At 45.9% G+C, this 17,176-nt stretch overlaps 2 protein-coding genes across 3 annotated transcripts; both read right to left on the bottom strand.

Moving 5' to 3' along the window:
- Nucleotides 1-152: 152 nt before the first annotated feature.
- Nucleotides 153-2,980, bottom strand: ppp1r14aa (protein phosphatase 1, regulatory (inhibitor) subunit 14Aa). 2 transcript variants are annotated; one of them, XM_061802607.1, is made up of 4 exons: nucleotides 2,748-2,980; nucleotides 1,626-1,706; nucleotides 1,165-1,197; nucleotides 153-1,016 (listed from the first exon to the last, which is right to left on the bottom strand). In XM_061802607.1, exons 1-4 carry the CDS (start codon nucleotides 2,949-2,951, stop codon nucleotides 843-845), a joined length of 492 nt encoding a protein of 163 aa, XP_061658591.1. In that variant the 5' UTR covers nucleotides 2,952-2,980; the 3' UTR covers nucleotides 153-842. The 2 variants fall into 2 exon arrangements, with proteins under 2 accessions (XP_061658591.1, XP_061658592.1); XM_061802608.1 differs by lacking the exon at nucleotides 2,748-2,980 and adding an exon at nucleotides 1,951-2,147.
- Nucleotides 2,981-4,297: 1,317 nt separating this feature from the next.
- Nucleotides 4,298-12,702, bottom strand: dlb (deltaB). The gene is made up of 7 exons (XM_061802605.1): nucleotides 12,232-12,702; nucleotides 11,917-12,156; nucleotides 11,752-11,809; nucleotides 11,407-11,664; nucleotides 10,019-10,380; nucleotides 9,548-9,764; nucleotides 4,298-5,010 (listed from the first exon to the last, which is right to left on the bottom strand). The coding sequence occupies exons 1-7, from the start codon at nucleotides 12,280-12,282 to the stop codon at nucleotides 4,304-4,306; spliced, it is 1,893 nt and encodes a 630-aa protein (XP_061658589.1). The 5' UTR covers nucleotides 12,283-12,702; the 3' UTR covers nucleotides 4,298-4,303.
- Nucleotides 12,703-17,176: the final 4,474 nt, after the last annotated feature.

Genomic DNA, 17,176 nt, shown 5'->3' with positions numbered 1-17,176 from the left:
TTTGAATTCTGTTCCCCAGAACTGTGAGGCAAATGTGCGATCCTGTAGTCAACTATGGTGTCATATATGGATATTCGTATACAGTATTACCCTTGCCCATTTGCAGTTCAAATATTCCAAAGTCAATATTTGTTTTATGTTGAAAAGTGAGATCATGAGTCTAACATTTTCAAAATCTCAGACAAGCTAATAGACGATGCCACAAGATGGCACCTGGAGGTCAAACTGTGTTTGGAAAAATAGGTCATGTTTGAGACTACTTTAGGATGTCACATGATCATAGAGAGACAATCACAACCGGCAGGTTTAGAAAGATGAAAGTTTTGGGGTTAGGTAGGTCAAATTGTCATCGTGGATGTATTTCAAATCAACTGTAAATTAATAACACTTTTTGTCCCAGTACATACATTTGGGAATTATATTAATTTTGTTATATTTAATTAGTTACTCTGCCACATTGCGTGTTAACAAAATTAATACAACATGAACACATACAAAGCAAAGTAGAGAAGTCCTTGCCCCAACTCTAGTTCACAATTCATCCCTCAATTCAGATGTTTATTGCGATAAGATCATTAAAGCGATTGGTGGACATAGTAACAGTGCAATGTTACTTTTATTAGCAATTCGGTGGAGAATCAGAAACAACGAACGTCATCAAATAAGTTTCACTATGCAGACGATGAAATTTCTCAATTCGTCAAGCAAGGACCGAAGATTGACTGAGTGGCAGAAAATTCTCATCGCGCAAATGTTTGATCTTAAATTAAATACGTGAGTGTTACGCGCTGTCGACAAATCAACGAGCGCGTGTTGTAAGATGGCGCTCGGGGGGGCGTTCGTCAAAGGGTCTGGTCGTGGCCTCGGGCGTGCTGGACGCGGTGCGGGTTGTTGAAGTGATAAGGTTCGTGGCGGTGGTGGCTGTGGCTAATGACTGGATGCTCCACGCCTTCACTCTGCAGCTCCTCCTCCTTGTGAACTCCCTCCAGCTTCTCGATCAGCTCTCTGATGAAGGTCTGAGGAGGAACAAGGCAAGATCGAGTTCCTACAAACTGTCAAGTAAGGGACGGTGCACATTGGAGAGACTCAAAATTGCCATGCGCGTCATGTTTATATGCGTAGAAACGGCAACCTTTAAGCGGGAAGTGAAAAAGAAAATATTACCTCAGTGTCATTGTTACAGGTTTGAAGGAGCTCCTGAAAAAAAATAAAAAGGGACACAATTAACTATTGTACATTTGTCTCCGGCATAGAGTCGACGCGGTCAGTACCTCACCAAAGGCACAAAAATCCAAACTATGCACAGCAGTCAAACAGATGTGAAAGAAAAGCAGCAGGCTGTGCCGTTTGTGTTTCTCGTGTCTTTTATCCAGTTGACCTGTTACAATACTGTGACTTTATTTTTTCCTCACAATCTCGTCCATTTCCAATGTGACCCAACTCTTTGCAATGTTCTAATGTAGGCCGTGTCTAATATTCATTTTATATTATGGCACACATCAGTGAAAAACACAACTCCTGTCAAGGTTTAGAGCCTCCTTTAGTTGGAAATAAATCAGCAATCGGACAATATTTTTAAACTGTAATGCGATGATATATTTGAAGGTTAAGACAAGTTGACATACCCGCAGTTTTTTAATGCGTTCCACATCGTCAGCAAGGTCAATTAAGTCATCGATATTCACCTCTTCTGGTAGATCTCCTTCCTGATACAATAAAGACCAACAATTTAAAGGTCATGATGGTGTCACTGCTACATTAAAAACACAAGTAAGGAAAAAAGAAACAATAAAAGCCTAACTCTTGACTTTTCTTATAGTTATTCAAAGAAGCAGCTTCAATTAACATAACATCAAATTGAAATGATTCGACTTTGGCTCACTTTTCTTCATAAAGTGGCTCAAGTCAGAAGAAAAAAAAAAAAAAAGTTCCTGGCTTTCAGAGACTCACATGGCTCCAAAACAAGACATTTGATTTTGAAGAGTATCTGAAAAGGTTTGCAAACTCATTTGTGCAAGATGTGGGTTGGAATACTGAAAGTGTTGTTCCAGCATCGCTGGGCCACAGAGGCCTCCTGCTCCCTTTTGGACAAACGGCCATTGTAGCTTTTGTATCAGCTGAGTGTCTCGGAAAGCGGTGGGTGGGGATTTGGGGGTCGGATTCATCCTCACCGCCGAACTGTTGTGCATCATAATGTCCTTCTTTATAGGGCCATTCCATTTGACTTTATGGTTCGGCTGCATGCCACAGGACCAATTTGAAGACTTGATGTGCAACTAAAAATATAAAAAAAAAAAAAACCTACCCTGCAGTGTCTCCACACGTGATCCTAATAGCAGCTAAAGTGACTTCCTTGATGCTGGTATGTTTACTTCCTTACTTTTTTTTTTTTTTGGTCATCATTTAAGCTCCTCACAGATCCAGACTGGCCATGTATGGAAATAACTCCTCAAAACAGATGTGAGCAAATGGGACTGCGGCTTTTTTTTGGGGGGGGTTGCTCAGCCTTGTAAGGAAACGCGGACCAACAGCTGTTCACTGTTCGAACCATTGAGAGCCAGTCAGAACTATCAAATCTCGTTTCTTCAGTCACGCCGCACTGTCGAGGTTTCACCTCATTGCAATGACAATGACAACCAAAGAATTATTTTGGGAGGCATCCTAAAACCCGAATGTGGGGTCACTGTGAAATTTCGCTTGGCGCAGGTGTGTATGAGAGAGAGAGAGAGAGATCTCCTGGGACCTACCTGGCCAGCGTAGAGCAGGTCCAGACGCTCTTCGATCCACTTCTCCACATCGAGACGTCTTTGCAGCTCTTTGCGGTTGTATTTCACCGTGACCCGCGCGTGTCTCTTCGGGGCATGGCCGCCGTGTTCCTCAAACGCTCCTTCTTCTTCTGAGATGACGTTCTCCCTTTCCCCGAGTGTCGTCCCGGTCCGGTCGGCTGCCATGTCTGCTCTGGACTGGTCTGACTGGTTCCGCGTCCCCCCCCCCTTTTTTTTTTTTTTTTTTTTTTTTTTAAAACAACTTTAAGCGGGGAGATGCGCTTGGACAGTCAATGCACGGTTCGTTTTTCCCCCTCTAAATCATTCTTCCATGACTTTATGTCTAAACGGAAGTCCATTATTGTAATACGTCTCCGCTTTTTTGTTTGATGCTGTTTAACATACCATGGCTTTTAATGTCAACTACTCATGTAGGATGAGAACTTACTCATTTTGTTCAGAGGTCTGTTAACAGTTTGTGCAACTCTTGTTGAAGTTATTGGAAAGAAGAATTTGGCGTCTGAAAAATGCTCGCAATATATTTATTAAATAAGGCGTGTCGGAATTTAGGGACAGATTTGAGCAAAAACCATAGATCTTGATTTTTTTTTTTTTTGTTTGTTTCTATATTTTTTGATTGTCTGGATATACTGGCATGAGAATATGATTAATAATGTGTGTGTGTGGTACCCCTTCCTTAGATTCGGCGCCACGTTCATCACCATGGTGACGAACAAACAATTGAGGAGTTCGAAAAACAAAAACTCCTCAAGGATTAAACCAGTAAACGTACTGGTAAATCACGTGGCTCTACTGCATGATATTACATCAAACCTGTTTTTATTTGACTACAAAACCACATTATGATCAACTTAAATATTAACGAATACACATAACATCGCTCAAGCTTTGGCATGAACACAAACAATGTCAGCAGTTGTTAGTGCGTCAAATGACATATTTCCTTATATCCCTGCCATTAATAACTTTGGGATAGTTGATCTTCCATTACCCTTGTAAAAAAAAAAAAAAGAAAAAATGTTCCTCTTCATTCAGCATATTATAAATATATTTCTGTGACAAAGTGGAGGCCGTAAACGTTAGTTTTCAAATAAATAAATAATAAAGTATCAAAATGATGGTGCATACAATAAGGAAAAAATGAGCAAAGGAAGATTGGAATGCAAAACAATAAAAGATAATCCAAAATAAAACAAATGTCTTACACCTGGGGCAAATGTTCCAAAGCTGTTCATTATTGTAACTTCATGTACAGTATTTGGTTTGGTTACAGTTGTAGGTCCTCCGAAAGACGGCGCTTAATAGTTGTCTCTTTGGGTCTTCAAGGCGGAAGAGGTATTGCCCCATATCATTCTTTGAATATTCTTTGCAAATGTTCTTCGTGACAGCGGTCCATTGTTTGGTATCTTGTTGTCCAGTTAGGGTTTCAACTCGTGAATTTTGCTCCTTGCGTACACAAAGAATGAGGAGCACCAAGTGCTAATATTTCATCTTGTACTGTTCTCGCAGGATTCTGTTCATCTTGGGCCAATTATTGAAGCCAGGCCTGCCTCGTCCCTCCATATAAAATCTGCTCTGGCCAAGCCGCTCTCCGCAGGATCGTGCCTGCACCCTGACCTTCCTTCCGAAAAGGGGGCGAAGCTGAGCCGGGCCGCGCTGTTGCTGATCTTGAACAGTCCGTTCGGACTGAGGAAAGAGTCTCTCTCGCTTACCCCCAGGTTGTTGACCGTCTCCAGGTCATTGTAAACTGCTGTGTCGCTGAGCTGCTTCCTTCCTTGCAGCCTCCTACGCCTCCTCAGCAAGATAATGCCCGCCACCAGAGCCACAACCAGGATGGCAAGAATGCAGGAGGTGGTCAGCGTGGCCGAAGAGGGCTGGGAGGTCTGGCGTAAAGTCGGCTTGAAACTCGGCTGGAGTGTGAACTCGCAACTCGGACCCATAAATCCTTTCGGGCACTGGCATACAGGACCTGTGAAGTGAGTGAAGCAAGTGCCGCCATTCTGGCAAGGACGTTCTCCACACGCGTCTGAGCGCACGCTGCAATTCTTGCCGGTGTACCCTAAGGTGCAGGAACAAATGTAGTCGTTCAAACCATCCTGACAGGTGCCGGCATTTTGGCAGGGGTTGGAGGCGCAGTCGTCCGTGTTGACCTGGCAGTTGGCGCCGGTGAACCCGGCCTGACAACGGCATAGAATACTCTGGCCGAGGTCCAGACACTCGCCACCTGAGAGGGGGGAAAAAACCACTTGCTCAGCATCCAGCGGATCAGGGATGAAAATACAGTGTGTACACATTTCAACTTCTGGGCTCGAGGCTGGACATCTGTGTCCACCTCACGTCCTTTTTAAATCAACCACGTCATGTTTTTAGTGTCTGAAAGAGGCGTTTGTCTTATTGCTGTCAGTCATACGAAGAGAACAAATAACACAATTTCTATTTTATTTTTTTTATTTTGGAAATACCCTCTCTGACCATGAAGTAGAATTCCGTTAATTACTTTAAGAATCAGGTGACGGATGGTGCAGGCAGCGTGGGATCAATTGACCCCTCCGTACAGGGCACTTAACCACGCCTCCTGAAGTGACGTCACGCCACGTAAGACAAACAATTAGTAAAAATGGCAAATACAATACAATACATTCTGAACTGAGAGAGACGCCATGCTTCTGATTTCATTCAATCATTCACACGCAGCAATGTTATGCTAGCGAAGAACGTCTCATTCTTTTATTTATACGAGACGTGTATTGAAAATCAAATTTAGGGCGTATCTTCGTGCAAACACCGTCTGGTTAAGCTTCGGCCGCGAGCCTGCAAGAAAGCGACACGTTTGTGCAGTCGGCTCATCGCTAAATATCGCTCAACAAAGAATAAGTGTGTCAATCGTTCACACGTAGCAATGTTAGGCTAGCGGAGAACGTCTCATTCATTTATACGAGACGTGGATTAAAAATCAAATTTAGGGCATACCTTCGTGCAAACATATCTGTTCCGGTTGATATTAGATGGATTTAGTTGATGATGCGGTCTTCCACAAAGTTTGATCCATCAAAGGCATTTTTCGTACTGGGTCTTCGGTTTTGGAAAGGGTACGAATCGAACTCTACCAACTAGCCTTTCAGGATACCCGTCGTCACTATTACAAAGTCCGTGATGACACCTCTTAACCATATCTATTGTTAAAGAACCCAAATACGCGATAAAACGCTAACCAAACCTATACTGGACCATTCAATGTTGTCAGAGAAAATGGCAGGAGCAAAAAGGGGCGTGGTTTATGCAGATCTCTGGCCTCTGATTGGTCAGTGACGCGGATTGCGCAATATCCACGGAGGGGTCAATTCCTGCTGAGTCTTCTTTTCCTTTCGGCTTGTCCCGTTAGGGGTCGCCACAGCGTGTCGTCTTTTGCCATCTTAGCTTATCTCCTGCATCGTCCTCTCAACACCCCAACTGCCCTCACGTCTTCCCTCACCACATCCATAAAGCTTCTCTTTGGTCTTCCTCTCGCTCTTTTGCCTGGCAGCTCCATCCTCAGCACCCTACCACCAATATAATCACTTTCTCGCCTCTGAACATGTCCAAACCATCCAAGTCTGCTCTCTCGAACCTTGTCTGCAAAACATCCAACTTTGGCTGTCCCTCTAATGACCTCATGTCTTGTCTTATCCTATCCAACCTGCTCACTCCGAGCGAGAACCTCAACATCTTCATTTCTGCCACCTCCAGTTCTGTTTCCTGTTGTTTCTTCAGTGCCACCGTCTCTAATCCGTACATCATCACCACTGTTTTGTAAACTTTGCCCTTCATCCGAGCAGACACTCTTCTGTCACATAACACACCAGACACCTTTCGCCAGCTGTTCCAACCTGCTTGGACCCGTTTCTTCACTTCCTGACCACACTCTCCATTGCTCTGTATTGTTGACCCCAAGTATTTGAAGTCGTCCACCCTCGCTATCTCTTCTCCCTGTAGCCTCACTCTTCCCCCTCCACTTTTCTCATTCACGCACATATATTCTGTTTTACTTTGGCTAATCTTCATTCCTCTCCTTTCCAGTGCATGCTACCATCTTTCCAATTGTTCCCCCGCCTGCTCCCTGCTTTCACTGCATATCACAATATCATCTGCGAACATCATGGTCCAAGGGGATTCCAGTCTAACCTCATCTGTCAGCCTATCCATTACCACTGCAAACAGGAAGGGGCTCAGAGCTGATCCCTGATCCAGTCCCACCTCCACCTTAAATTCCTCTGTCACCCTCACCATTGTTCTGCTGCCATCATACATGTCCTGTACTATTTTAACATACTTCTCTGCCACACCAGACTTACGCATGCAGTACCACAGTTCCTCTCTTGGTACTCTGTCATAGGCTTTCTCTAGATCCACAAAGACGCAATGTAGCTCCTTCTGACCTTCTCTGTACTTTTCCACACGCATCCTCAAGGCAAATAATGCATCTGTGGTACTCTTTCTAGGCATGAAACCGTACTGTTGCTCGCAGATACTTATTTCTGTCCTGAGTCTAGCCTCCACTACTCTTTCCCATAACTTCATTGTGTGACTCATCAACTTTATTCCTCTATAGTTCCCACAGCTCTGAACATCCCTTTTGTTCTTAAAAATGGGAACTAGAACACTTTTCCTCCATTCTTCAGGCATCTTTTCGCCTGCTAATATTCTGTTGAATAAGTTGGTCAAAAACTCCACAGCCATCTCTCCAAATTGCTTCCATACCTCTACCGGTATGTCATCAGGACCAACTGCCTTTCCCATTTTTCATCCTTTGTAGTGCCTTTCTGACTTCCTCCTTACTAATCATTGCCACTTCCTGGTCCTTCACACTTGCCTCTTTGACTCTTCCTTCTCTCTCATGTTCTTCATTCATCAACTTCTCAAAGTATTCTTTCCATCTATTTAGCACACGACTGGCACCAGTCAAGACATTTCCATCTCTATCCTTAATCACCCTGACCTGCTGCACATCCTTCCCATTTCTATCCGTCTGTCTGGCCAACCTGTAGAGATCCTTTTCTCCTTCTTTCGTGTCCAACCTGGTGTACATGTCTTCATATGCCTCTTGTTTAGCCTTTGCCACCTCTACCTTTGCCCTATGTCGCATCTCGATGTATTCTTTACGGCTCTCCTCAGTCCTCTCCGTGTCCCCCTTCTCCTTCGCTAATCTCTTTCCTTGTATGACTCCCTGTATTTTGGGGTTCCACCACCAACTCTCCTTCTCCCCTTTCCTACCAAAAGACACACCAAGTACTCTCCTGCCTGTCTCTCTGATTACCTTGGCTGTCGTAGTCCAGTCTACCGGGAGCTTCTGTCTCACCTCTTTCCAAAAGGCCGCACAACATTCTTCCTTTCTCAGCTTCCTCCACCTGGTACTCTGCTCTACCTTTGTCTTTTTAATTTTTCTACCCACCACCAGTGTCGTCCTACACACTACCATCCTATGCTGTCGAGCTACACTCTCCCCTACCACTACTTTACAGTCAGTAAACTCCTTCAGATTACATCGTCTGCACAAAATATAATCCACCTGCGTGCTTCTACCTCCGCTCTTGTAGGTCACTATATGTTCCTCCCTCTTCTGGAAATAAGTGTTCACTACAGCCATCTCCATCCTTTTTGCAAAGTCCACCACCATCTGTCCCTCAAAGTTCCTTTCCTGGATGCCGTACTTACCCATCACTTCTTCATCGCCCCTGTTTCCTTTACCAATATGTCCATTACAATCTGCACCAATCACAACTCTCTCGCTGTCTGGGATGCTCAGAACTACTTCATCTAGTTCCTTCCAGAATTTTTCTTTCAACTCGAGGTCACATCCTACCTGTGGGGCATAGCCGCTAACCACATTATACATAACACCCTCAATTTCAAATTTTAGTGTTATCACTCGATCTGGTACTCTTTTCACCTCCAACACATTCTTAGCCAGCTCTTCCTTTAAAATAACCCCTACTCCATTTCTCTTCCCATCTACTCCGTGGTAGAATAATTTAAACCCTGCTCCTAAACTTCTGGCCTTACTACCTTTCCACCTGCTCTCTTGGATGCACAGAATATCAACCTTTCTCCTAATCATCATGTCAACCAACTCCTGAGCTTTTCCTGTCATAGTCCCACATTCAAAGTCCCTACACTCAGTTGTAGGCTCTGTGCATTCCTCTTTTTCTTCTGACGCTGGATCCGGTTTCCTCCTCTTCTTTGTCTTCGACCCACAGTAGCTGAATTTCCACCGACGCCCTGCAGGTTAGCAGTGCCGGGGGGCGGGCGTAGTTAACCCGGGCCACGACCGATCCGGTATGGGATTCTTTAGATGAACGCTCATATTTGTTTGGCACAGTTTTTACGCCGGATGCCCTTCCTGACGCAACCCTCTGCATTTATCCGGGCTGGGGACCGGCCTGCAGATTGCACTGGTTTGTGCCCCCATAGGGCTGCATTTAATTCCTGCTGAGTGATAGTGTTGATATGTGCCCTGTGACTGACTGGTGACCATGTCAGGGTGTAGTCTGCTTTTGCCCGCGGCTTAGGCACCGCCAACCCTTGTGAGGATACGCGACTTGGAAAAATGGATATGGAATTTAGTAAGTGCAGCTCCCTCTGCTGGCGGAAGAAGGACTACTACTAGTAAGATCCATCCATCTATCCATCCACTGTGACGCCAGATGTGGGAGCGTTGTCGTTTTTTTGTTTTTTTTTGTCAAGCTGCAGTTTGAGTTGTCAGCCACAAGACGTCGCCATCTTACCGTTTAAGCAGGGCCTGTTGCTGCAGCGATCCAGCTTCTTCTCGCAGTTGGAGCCCGTGTAGCTGCGAGGGCACCCGCACGTGTAACCTCCGGACACGCTCTCCACACACGTCCCTCCATTGAAGCAGGGGCCATCCGCACAGGTCATTGCGATGATCTCACAGTTTTTGCCGTAGAATCCTTGCGGGCAGGTGCACGAGTAGTCATTTTCCAGGTCCTGGAGATGGACAACAAGCTTTATGAGAGGAAGCGTTGAACGGATGTGGATACATTTGAAGTTTCTATTTGTCTATGGACGGCACGGTGGAGCAGCTGTAGCGAGTTGGCCTCACAGTTCTGAGGACCGACCTTGTCTGTGCGGAGTTTGCAAACAGTACTCTTTTTACAACACTGTATCTTTATCAATCTCTGTATATTAACAGTGATTTTTTTTCCTGTCAAGGGATGCCAGTTATCAGGTGGCATACTTACATTACAGCTGCCTCCATTTTTGCAGGGGTTGCTGTCACACTCGTTGGTTTCCAGCTCACAGTTTGTGCCCCCGAAGCCGGGCCTGCAGGTGCAAGTGTAGCTACCCTGACCAGTGTTTGTGCAGGTTGCACCGTGGGCGCACGGCTTGTGGTTGGTGCAGTAGTTGAGATCCTGGTCGCAAAAGAGGCCGCCCCAACCCTCCTGACAGTTACACTGCCACGGCTGGCCACAGGTGCCGTGGAGGCAGCCCGGGTAGCGGACGCACTCGTTGCAGGAGGGGCCCTGCCAACCCATGCGACATTTACAGCCCCCTGGGGCCTCACAGTAGCCGTGTCTCTCGCTGCAGTCCGCTGAGCAGATGGCTAGGGGGAGGAGAGAGGAGAGAGGAGAGGGTGTGTGACTACAATGGGCACGCCTTTGTATACATGTCATACACACATATAGGGGCCCCCTTGTCGGACCCCAGCCCCCTTCCAGACTTCACTGTTGGTTAAGTATTAAGCCAAGCAGCTGGCAGGCATTCTGCTCCCGGATGCTTTCTTTTTTTTTTTTTCTTTGCTTTGCTTTGCTTTTTTTTTTATCTCCTCACTGTGTGCAAACAGATCACCTTGAAAAATGTGCGTGTCTGCATTCGCTCAATATGTTTTTTCCTGATTGTACCAGAACAAAAACTACAAAGCATACCGGAATAGGATATCGTCATGAAGGGAATTCTTTATTTCAATAAAAAGACTCCAGTTTCACGTTTGAAGAAGAATTTGGGCTTTGGCGGCTGAGGGCCACAGTTCAAATTTCACTCCAGGAAAAAGATCAAAATAGGAACTAGCTGTCGGAGTGATGCCGGTCTGCCTCATGTCTGCTGCTGAGGTGTCCTTGAGCAAGGCACTCGCCTTCGTCCCCCAACTCAAAGAGGCGCAACACTTTCAGATTTGCGTTCCCCTTTCACCCTGATCTCGATCCTTGCATGGGTTTTTGTGTGTGGTATGGTTCTTTCTGGGCAGTACTGCGATAAAATTCTACTCGTTCACATCCTATAATTCACTCGTAGTTTGAATAGCATGCACATCTCAACTCGTGCAAACTTATGGTTTACTAGTAACGTGACAAAGTTGTCCTACAAGTGTGGATAAAAAGGAGGAAAAAAAATGTTACGAGCAAGACACAGTAGTCCACAGGGACATGCGTATACATTCTCCGGGATAAGTGTTCAAAAAAAAAAAAAGGGCACCAATCGCCGATTTGAATGCCAAAATGTCTTCACCGTTGTGTCTGAAATGGAGTTTCATGGTTCGCAACAAGTTTTCTGCAAATTCTAATGACAGTTTTTCGTTTTTATATATAGATATATATTGCTTACCATGCACACAATTGACTGAGCAGAGACTTACGTTCTGAGCAGTAATTTCCTTTCCAGCCCTCCAGGCAGATGCGGTTGCCCTCCTCGTCACAGGTGTAGTGACCCAGCGTGTCATCCCGCGGCCTGCAGTACTCAGCACAGCTGTCTCCGAAGTAATATTCGTCGCAGAAGACGTGGTAAGAATAACGCAGCTCACTCTGCTCTCCGAAGTGCACATCTTGGGACCAGTCCTCGCCGATCGCGAGTCTCCTCCTGGTCGCCAGGCGATTCACCAGGTTGTTTTGGTTGTCTGCTTACAAAAGTTAGAATGTCTTGAGGACGAATTGCACTTGCGTGGGAGTTAAATGTAAACAAATGCATCGAATGAAAAATGTACCCGTGTATTCAGTTGGAGACTCTGCATTCCAAGCCTCGATAATCAACGAAAAAGTCCCCTGCAACAATTTGTACAGGGTTTTTGCACATGGTGATGACATTCCTCCAATCCTCACTGTTGTTAATATTTTGTGGCGATGTTTGGCAACATTTGGTTGGTATTTACCGGCCATTTGAAGTGAAAAGGCACCCTGATTGGCGCGCTGCTGGAGATGGAAGTGTGATCGGCCCTAATGACGTTGGTTTGTCCAGTTCCAAAGGTGCACGGTGGCTCTGCGGAGATCACATCTTCCGGGTGCTTGAGGCAGATTCGAAAAAAGAGGTGGCAGTCCCGATGTCTCCTGCAGATGCGCTGCGCCGTGTGGAATGAGTTAATTTTCAGCTCAAACACTCCTGAGGAAAACACCTGCAAGGATAGATCAGCATCACATCATAAATCTGCCCGTGAGTTTTGATGATTCATTTCAAGAAATCCACTTACGACATGCACCAAGGCCATAGCCAAGATGTATCTCAGGTGGACGTGTGCCATTTCCTCTCAGACTTTTGCTTTCCAAATTTAGGTGGATGCTGGCATTCGTTAATCCCCCTCCCCCCCCACAAACAAAAAAAAATATATACCAATCCTTCAAAGCACAAACCTCGCTCAACTATGTGACCCCGTCTTCTTCTTGTCTTGCTGACCTGACCCTACACTTGGCACTCAACTTTGTTTTGAGTTCTGCTGTGCGAAGAGGGGTTTTATACTCCGCCACGGCCAAAGAGGGTGGAGCCGGACCGAACCTCGGGGGAGCAGCCCGACACGCTCGGTCCGCCCGGAGATTTGCCCAACCCACCGTACATCTGGGCTACGCTTAATTGGCATGGAAATGGCGGCCGGGGGGTGAATTCAACTGGACTGCTGGATATTGAAATGAGGATAAAACAGCTACTTTTGAATAAAGTTGTTTTACCTGACTAGCGAATCAGAGGGTACGAGAATACGTTTCTCAATAATTTTGCCCTGCAATAACTAAGAAACTCAAACTAAAGTTCTAAAACTGGTGAAATTCTGAAATGACCTTCTGAAATGAAAATATCATGCAAGGAATAGCACATGGTCCTCTTTTTCCTTTTTCTTTAGCACTAAACCTTAGAATTGCTCTGACGTGTGTGTGTGGGGGGGGGTGGACAAGACCGCGCGGGGGGGGGGGGGGAACCTTATTATTATTGTGAAGCTCGAGGCGATTCAGAGGCCACTGGCCGCGTGTGTGCGTGCGCGCGTGTGTGTATCACGTTGCCTTTGTCTGGCCCTAAAGCGAACAGCTGTATGATAATCAACGGCACATGGTCGGTCGTGTGCGGCGCCAAACCCCGCTATTGTTTCTTCAGAGCGTGCCCCCACGCCCAACCACAAACACGCATTCACGCAGCACCCCCTCCCCAACACACACATCAAATCCAATTTTTCAGGGAGCACTCGGGTGAGCAGGCAGTTGCAACACCTGTCGTTTGCAGGAGGTGTTGGAAGATAAACATACCTCAACTGTTGTTTACATATGATAAAAATGGACCATGCTAACTTCAAAACATAGTAGCTTCCGTTGACTTTAGGGCCAAATGTCTTGAACAAAGAAGAACAGTTCAATTGGACTCGAACTTTGTAGATGTTCTTGAGCTGGATGATTGAGAATCTACACAATCAAATGAAGTTTTAGATAATGGCATATGATGACTGAGCAAGCAGATGATTGGCTGCCCTCCGGTCCACAGTCCGCCTTGGCCCTTGACCAACGTCAGCTGGAATATGCTCCAGCACACCCGAGAGATGAGGATACGCAAATAGGATACGTGCGCGTGTGGTAAAAGCTAAAATGCGGCGACAGATCTTTTGATATTCTAATAAGGAGAGAGGGGAGGTTGAGGGAGTGACGTGTGCCTACGATAGGCTTCCTTACAACACAATCACTAAAACAGAAGATGCCGGAAATTTCCGAATCGGAATCGAGGCGGTCAGAAGCGCTGACCCACTACATCTACAACCTAGACCAATATTTGTTCTTCTTTTCCTATCGGCTTGTCCCGTTCGGGGTTGCCACAGCGTGTCGTCTTTTTCCATCTAAGCCTATCTCGTCCGTCTTCCTCTCTAACAATGTCACGTCTTCCCTCACATTATCCGTCAACCTTCTCTTTTGGTCTTTCTCGGTTTCTTTTACTTGGCAGCTCCATCCTCAGCACCCTTCCGCCAATATGCTCTCTCGGGCTTCATCTCCAAAACATCCAACTTTGGCTGTGCCTCTAATGAGATGATTTCGTATCCGATCTAACCTGTTCACTCCTAGCGAGAACTTCAAGATCAAACAGTGCGGCTGTTTGTCTCGACGTGCACTGCGGTTGGCTGGCAACCATTTCAGGGTGTACCCCGCCTCCTGCCCGTTGACAGCTGGGATAGGCACCAGCACTCCCTGCGACCCTTGTGAGGATAACCGGCTAAGAAAATTAATGGATGGATGAATATTCTGTTTTACTTCAGCTAATCTTCTTTCGTTTCCAGTGGATGCCTCCATCTTTCTAGTTGTTCCTCCACCTGCTCCCTGCTTTCACTGCAGATCACAACATCATCTACGAACATACAGTAATATCCTCGGGGATTCCAGTCTAACGTCATCTGTCAGCCTATCCATTACCACGGCAATCAGGAAGGGGCTCAGAGCTGCAGTCCCCAATATTCTACTGCCCTCATACGTGACCTGTATTATTGTAAAATATTTGTCTATCACACCAGACTTACGCATGCAGTACCACAGTTCCTCTCTTGGTACTCTGTCGTAGGCTTTCTCTAGATCCACAAAGACACAATGTAGCTCCTTCTGACCCTCTCTGTACTTTTCCAAGAGCATTCTCAAGGCAAATAATGCATCCGTGGTACTCTTTCTAGGCTTGAAACCATACTGTTGCTCGCAGATGCGTACTTAATTCTGTCCTGAGTCTAGCCTCAGCTACTCTTTCCCATAACTTCATTGTGTGGCTCATCAACTTGATTCCTCTATAGTTCCCACAGCTCTGAACATCCCCTTTGTTCTTAAAAATGGGAACTAGCACACTTTTCCTCCATTCTTCAGGCATATTTTCGCCCGTGAGTATTCTGTTGAACAAGTTTGTCAAAAACTCCACAGCGTCCTCTCCAAAATACTTCCATGCCGCCAAAACAACTGGTTTCCCATTTTTCATCCTTCCAACTTCCCCCTTATTAATCATTACCACTTCCTGGTCCTTCAAACTCGCCTCTTCTCTTCCTTCTCTCTCATTTTCCCAAAGTATTTTTTCCATCTATTTAGCACACTACTGGGACCAGTAGCACACATTTCCATCTCTATCCTTAATCACCCTTACCTGCTGCACATCCTTCCCATCTCTCTCCCTCTGTCTGGCCAACCTGTAGAGATCCTTTTCTCCTTCTTTTGTGTCCATACTGGTGTACATGTCGTCATATGCCTCTCGTTTAGCCTTCGCCACCTCTCCCTTTGCCCTTACCATTTCCATCCTTTCTGCAAAGTGCGCCACCATGTGTCCCTCAAAGTTCCTTTCCTGGATGCCATGCTTGCCCATCACTTCTTCATCGCCTCCGTTTCATTTACTAATATCCATCCATCCATGCATCCATTTTCTCAGCCGCTTATCCTCACAAGGGTCGTGGGGAGTGCTGGAGCCTATTCCAGCTGTCAACGGGCAGGAGATGGGTACACCCTGAACTGGTTGCCAACCAATCGCTGGGCACATAGAGACAAACAACACAATCAGACTTTTTGGGATGTCGGAGGAAACCAGAGTGCCCGGGGAAAACCCATGCAGGCACGGGAGAACATGCAAACTCCTCAGAGGCAGGTCTGGGATTGAACCTGGGACCTCAGAACTGTGAGGCCAACACTATCCAGCTGATCCACCGTGCCGCCCCTTTCCCAACATGTCCATTATAATTTGCACCAATCACAACTCTCTCGCTGTCTGGGATCCTCAGAACGGCTTCATCTAGTTCCATCCAGAATTTCTCTTTCATGGCTAGGTCACATCCGACCTGTGGGGCATAGCCGCTAATCACATTCTACGTAACAGCCTCAATTTCAAATTTCAGCCTCATCACTCGATCTGATACTCTTTTCACCTCCAAGACATTCTTAGCCAGCTCTTCCTTTAACCCTAACCCGATACTTCATTTCTCTTCTCATCTACTCCGTGGTAAGACCATTAAAACCCTGCCCCTAAGCTTCGAGCCTTACTGCCTTTCCACCTGCACTCTTGGATGCACTTTTCTCCGAATCATCGTGTCGACCAACTCCTGAGCTTTTCCTGTCATAGTCCCACATTCAAAGTCCCTCCACTCAGTTGTTTGCAGTGTACTTTCTTTCCTTTTCTCTTTCTGAAAAAAAAAATCACTTTCCTCTTCTTCCTCATCTTCAACCCATAGTAGCTGAATTTCCACGCTTTTCCAGGTCGGGTCTCGGGGGAAGTAGCTTCAGCAGGGATACCCAGAATTCGCCTTTCCCAAGCCACTTCTTCCAGCTCTTCCGGAGGGATCCCGCGGCGTTCCCAAGCCAGCCGAGAGACATCGTCTCTCCAGCGTGTCCTGGGTCATCCTCGGGGTCTCTTTGTTTGAATGAAATGCTTCTTCTTCATGTTTTTAGGTAAATAATAATTCTGAACTGACGTCCAGTCAGTGACGCGGTTGCATGCTGTCATATTGTATGTAGAGTAGGACTAAGAGCTAACATAATTACTGACTAGAGGCGATATGTGGGTGACGGGATCAACAACTTGTCACAGTATTAGAGACCACTTGCACAGTCTAATGATATCTAAAGAGATCTACCAAAATGGTGTCTTTGATAAGTGCCACTTGAGATTGCCATATTAACTAAACAATTGGTTCATTCTTCTGGTTTTACATTGCAGTCGTATAGAACTGCACTCCGTCAGATTGAGAGCTTGGCGCCCTCATGTAGCCAAATAAGAAAACTAGCACGAGACACCGCATATTTCCACGGTCATTTAAGTCTTCACACGACTTTCCCGTGTAAAAGAACGTACGCCACGTTTGCGTGCATATGCACATTCTGTACATGAGAACCATTCCTGGGGGGGGTTTAACCATGCCATGGACTACTTGAAGAGGGACTCTCGCTCTGAAGCCATCAGGCAAATAACTAAATAAACTTCTCGGCGGTTCAAAACATAAAACACCAATAGCGCCTTTAAAACCAATGATAGCAAAAGAATGAGCTTTTGTCATCATCCTTATTTTTCCGGTGATCGATGAGTGCACATAAGTTAGACTTTTGGATATTGTGGATTCTCAAGTTGGTGGCACGGTGCTGCAGGTGTCTGTCGAACGTTGGCCTCACAGTTCTAAGGACCAAGATTCAAATTCCGACCCCGCCTGTGTGGAGTTT

This window comes from Syngnathoides biaculeatus, chromosome 18 (genome assembly GCF_019802595.1).
Source record: "Syngnathoides biaculeatus isolate LvHL_M chromosome 18, ASM1980259v1, whole genome shotgun sequence".
NCBI lineage: Eukaryota > Metazoa > Chordata > Actinopteri > Syngnathiformes > Syngnathidae > Syngnathoides > Syngnathoides biaculeatus.
Note: the sequence above shows the minus strand (reverse complement) of the source record. Positions and strands in the feature narration are given on the sequence as shown.

What these genes read in the sequence shown, in the direction of transcription:
- dlb (XM_061802605.1), bottom strand. Translation starts at nt 12,282, where the DNA reads ATGGCACACGTCCACCTGAGATACATCTTGGCTATGGCCTTGGTGCAT. An exon ending in GTCTCCAACTGAATACACGG is followed by an intron (nt 11,665 to 11,751) that starts GTACATTTTTCA and finishes TTTTGTAAGCAG; the next exon opens with ACAACCAAAACAACCTGGTG. An exon ending in AGGAAATTACTGCTCAGAAC is followed by an intron (nt 10,381 to 11,406) that starts GTAAGTCTCTGC and finishes TCCTCCCCCTAG; the next exon opens with CCATCTGCTCAGCGGACTGC.
- ppp1r14aa (XM_061802607.1), bottom strand. Translation starts at nt 2,951, where the DNA reads ATGGCAGCCGACCGGACCGGGACGACACTCGGGGAAAGGGAGAACGTC. An exon ending in ACCTGCTCTACGCTGGCCAG is followed by an intron (nt 1,707 to 2,747) that starts GTAGGTCCCAGG and finishes TTATTGTATCAG; the next exon opens with GAAGGAGATCTACCAGAAGA. An exon ending in CCTGTAACAATGACACTGAG is followed by an intron (nt 1,017 to 1,164) that starts GTAATATTTTCT and finishes GTTCCTCCTCAG; the next exon opens with ACCTTCATCAGAGAGCTGAT.